General features: G+C 38.9%; 1 protein-coding gene across 1 annotated transcript; it reads left to right on the top strand.

Moving 5' to 3' along the window:
* Positions 1–1260: 1260 nt before the first annotated feature.
* LOC108487910 (uncharacterized) lies at positions 1261–1703 on the top strand. The gene is made up of 2 exons (XM_017792246.1): positions 1261–1317; positions 1392–1703. Exons 1-2 carry the CDS (start codon positions 1261–1263, stop codon positions 1701–1703), a joined length of 369 nt encoding a protein of 122 aa, XP_017647735.1.
* Positions 1704–3984: the final 2281 nt, after the last annotated feature.

Below are 3984 nucleotides of genomic sequence, written 5' to 3'. Positions count from 1 at the left end.
AGTTCTATCATGGTACAGCTTCAATGTCAATTGCGCCTTATCATATAACACCTAAGGAGTTAAAGTAGTTGAAGCTTTAGTTGTAGGAGTTGTTGGACTGGGGTTTCATTCGACCGAGTGTGTTGTCGTGGGGAGTGCCAGTTTTGTTTGTGAAGAAGAAGGATGGGACTTTGAGGTTGTGCATTAATTATCGTCAGCTGAATAAGTTAACCATCAGGAATAAGTACCACTTCCGAGGATTGATTATTTGTTTGACCAGTTTCGGGGAGCTTCAATTTTCTCAAAGATTGGTTTGAGTTCTGGGTATTATAAGTTGAAGGTGAAGGATGCTGATGTTATGAAGATGGCATTTAGTATCGTTATGGGCATTTTGAGTTTCTTGTCATGCTATTCGGGTTGACGAATGCACTTGCTACATTTATGGACATGATGAATTGTGTATTCCATTCCTATTTAGATGAGTTCGTTGTGGTTTTTATAGATAATATATTGGTGTATTCTTGATTGAAGGATAAGCATGACGAACATTTGAGTTGTTCTTTAGATTTTGATGAAGAAACAACTGTATGCCAAGTTCAGCAAGTGTGGGTTCTAGCTTCAAGAGGTGGTTTTTCTTGGACATGTCATTTCAGTAGAGGGATTCGGGTTGATTCCAAGAAGATTGAGGCGATCTTGGACTAAAAGCTATCGAGGTTTGTGTTGGAGGTCAAGAGTTCTTGGGCTTAGCTGGTTATTATCACCATTTTTTTGAAGGGTTTTCGTGTATTGCTGATCTATTAACGTAGTTGCTTTAGAAGAATATTGACTTCGACTGTACTGATGAGAGGTAAGGGAGTTTTGAGAAGGTGATGTTGATTTTGACTGAAGCACTTGTATTGACACAGCTAGAGTTTAGTAAGGAGTATGTTGTTTTCATTGATGCTTTTTACACAGGATTGGGTTATGCGCCGGTGTAGGAGGGAAAGGTAGTTGTTTATGCGTCGAGGTAGTTGAAACTGCATGAGTGTAACTGCAACCCATGATCTAGAGTTGGTTGCCATAGTCTTTGCACTCAAGATTTGACGTTATTATTTGTATGGTGATAGGGTTCTACACCGATCACAAGAGTCTTAAGTATCTTCTTACCAGAAAAAGTTAAACTTGAGGTAGAGGCGTTGGATTGAACTGCTGAAGGACTACGATTGTGTGATTGAGTAACATCTGAGAAAGGCAAATATTGTTGCTGATGCTTTGAGTTGGAAGTCCTTGATTGAGTTGAGGATGAAGTTTGCAAAGTTGTCAGTTTTCAAGGATGGTGGTTTGTTGGCTGAGCTTCAAGTGAAGTTGACCCTTGCACAACAATTTCGAGAGAGATAACCATTTGATGAGAGTTTCGTGTGTCGATCCGTCAGGTTGAGTTGGGTTTTCTTAGAGATTTTGATCTCAATGTTGATGGTGTCCTTTACTTTAGAGGTCAGATGTGTGTTCCAGTGGATCAAGATCTAAGACATATGATTCATACCGAGGCTCATAGTAGTCCATATGCTATGCATCCTAGTGGGAACAGGATGTATCGGGATCTTTGGGTTTTATATTGGTGGCCAGGGTTAAGGAAGGACATAGCTAATTTTGTTGGTAGATGTTTAGTTTGCCAGAGGGTTAAAGCTGAGCATCAACGTCCCTCTGAGTTACTTCAGCCGATCAGGATTCCAGAGTGGAAATGAGAGCGTATCATGATGGATTTTTTTCTGGTTTGTCGTTGACTCCATCTTGGAAGGATTTAGTTTAGGTGATAGTGGATCGGTTTACGAAATTTGCGCATTTCTTGCCTGTGCGTACAGCTTTCAGTTTTCAGCAGCTGGCCAAGCTTTACATCAGGGAGATTGTTAGATTGCGTGGAGTTCCAGTTTCTATCACATCAGACAGAGATCCAAGGTTCATGTTGAGGTTCTAGAAGATGTTGCATGAGGCTTTGGGTTCGAAGCTTCACTTCAGTACAACGTATCATCTGCAGTCAAATGGTCAGTCTGAGAGGGTGATCTAGATTCTCGAGGACATGCTTCGAATTGTGTGATTGATTTTTTGGTAGTTGGGAGTGACATGCTGAGTTTGCGTACAACAATAGTTATCAGAGGAGTATTCAGATGGCTCTGTTGAGGCACTTTTTGGTAGGAAGTGTAGGACTCCACTATGTTAGTCTAACATAGAGGAGAAGAGGAATTTGGGTCCAGATTTGGTTCGTGGGATTGAGGACAAGGAGAAACTTATCTGTGAACAGTTAAAGGTTATTTTATACAAGTAGAAACCTTACACAGACTTGAGACATCGAGATATCGAGTATGAGGTTGGTGATAAGGTGTTTCTGAAGGTCTCGCATTGGAAGAAGGTTTTGAGGCTTAGGCAAAAAGGTAAGCTTAGTCTAAGGTTCATTGGCCCTTAAGAGGTGATTGAGTAGATTGGACCAGTTGCTTATCTTCTGTTGTTGCCGCTTAAGCTTGAGCGCATTCATGATGTCTTCCATGTTTTGATGCTTTGGAGGTTGATGACATCACGAACTAACTAAAATACAACAAAGGCAAGTGCACCTACCGAATGTTAGTATAGCTACAGTGAGTCAGGAATATCGTATCCACGAGGACTAAAAGTACTAGTAATTACTATCTTTTTTATTATCTAGCCTATAAATTGAAGGAATTGTTTTAAAATATAAAATTAAACTAAACTAATTACTAAGAGACAAAGAGTGAATTGGGAAAATAATCGAAGAAAACTTTTGAGAGAGACAATACCCAGGAAAGAATCCACCTAGACTTCACTTATTATTCTGATTCTGAATCAAACGATTTATTTATTTGTTTTGATCTGTAGAAATCCCTAAATTATGTTAATATCACTTTCGAGAGTAAAAATAACTGACTCTAGGTTGATTAATTGAAACCCCTTTCTAATTAAAACCCCTATCGTCGCATTAACTCGATCTATGGATTCCCATATTAGATTTGACTCTAATCCGGTAGATTTATGTCCTCCTATTTCTAAGATTGCATGCAACTCCACTAAATTATGCTAGATCTACTCTTAAATAGGGACTTTTGCTCCACCGAATAAGCACATCAATCATGAATTAATATCCTAAAAATATTAAACATGAAGGTAAATAAACATAATTGAGATCAAGAACAAATATTTATCATGTAATTCAGAAAAATCAAATAATAAGATCTGTCATAGGTTTCATCTTCTCTAGGTATTTAGGGAATTTAGTTCATACTTAGAAAGGAAAACATCTCAAAAATAGGAAAACAACAAAACAAAAAGAAACCCAAAAACTTCTAAAGAAATTGACTGGAGATCTTCAGTCTTGAAGGAGATCCTGCTTCTGAGTTGAGTCTGTCGGCGTTCTTCGAGTAATTTTTGCCTTCTACTCTATGTGCCCCCTTTAGGTCTTCTTCTAGTGTGTGTTTATAGACTTTAGAATGCTCAGAAATTCTAAAAATTGGGTTTTTTCGCGTAATAGGGAAGTAGGGTGCGAAATCGACACAGACTGGCACATGGGCCTGTGGTCAGCCCGTGTGGCTCACATGGGTGTGTGGCCAGCTTGTCCCAGGCCATGTGGATCTTGAAAACAACTTTTTTTGCCCGATTTTGGCTCGTTTTTTGCTCCTTTCACTCCCCTATGCTCACCTAAGTATAGAAATATGAATTTAAAAGATTAGGAGCATCAAATTCATTAATTCATATAATAAATCATCAAAAAACGCATCAAGAATGAGATTAAAAACATGTTATTTTTATGGCTTATTAAAGGTATAGATTGGATCCTTCCCATATTGTTTCTGTTGAGGAGATTGAGGTTCGATTAGACTTTTCGTATGAGGAGGAACTGGTTGCGATCTTAGACCATGAGCTTAAGGTGCTGCGTAGTAAGATGGTTGCACTGGTGAAAGTTTTGTGGGCGCAACCTCAAGATTGAGGAAGCCACTTGGGAGTCGAAAGATAGCATGA

Source organism: Gossypium arboreum, chromosome 10 (genome assembly GCF_025698485.1).
Source record: "Gossypium arboreum isolate Shixiya-1 chromosome 10, ASM2569848v2, whole genome shotgun sequence".
Lineage (NCBI taxonomy): Eukaryota > Viridiplantae > Streptophyta > Magnoliopsida > Malvales > Malvaceae > Gossypium > Gossypium arboreum.
This window is presented reverse-complemented; position numbering and strand designations above follow the sequence as displayed.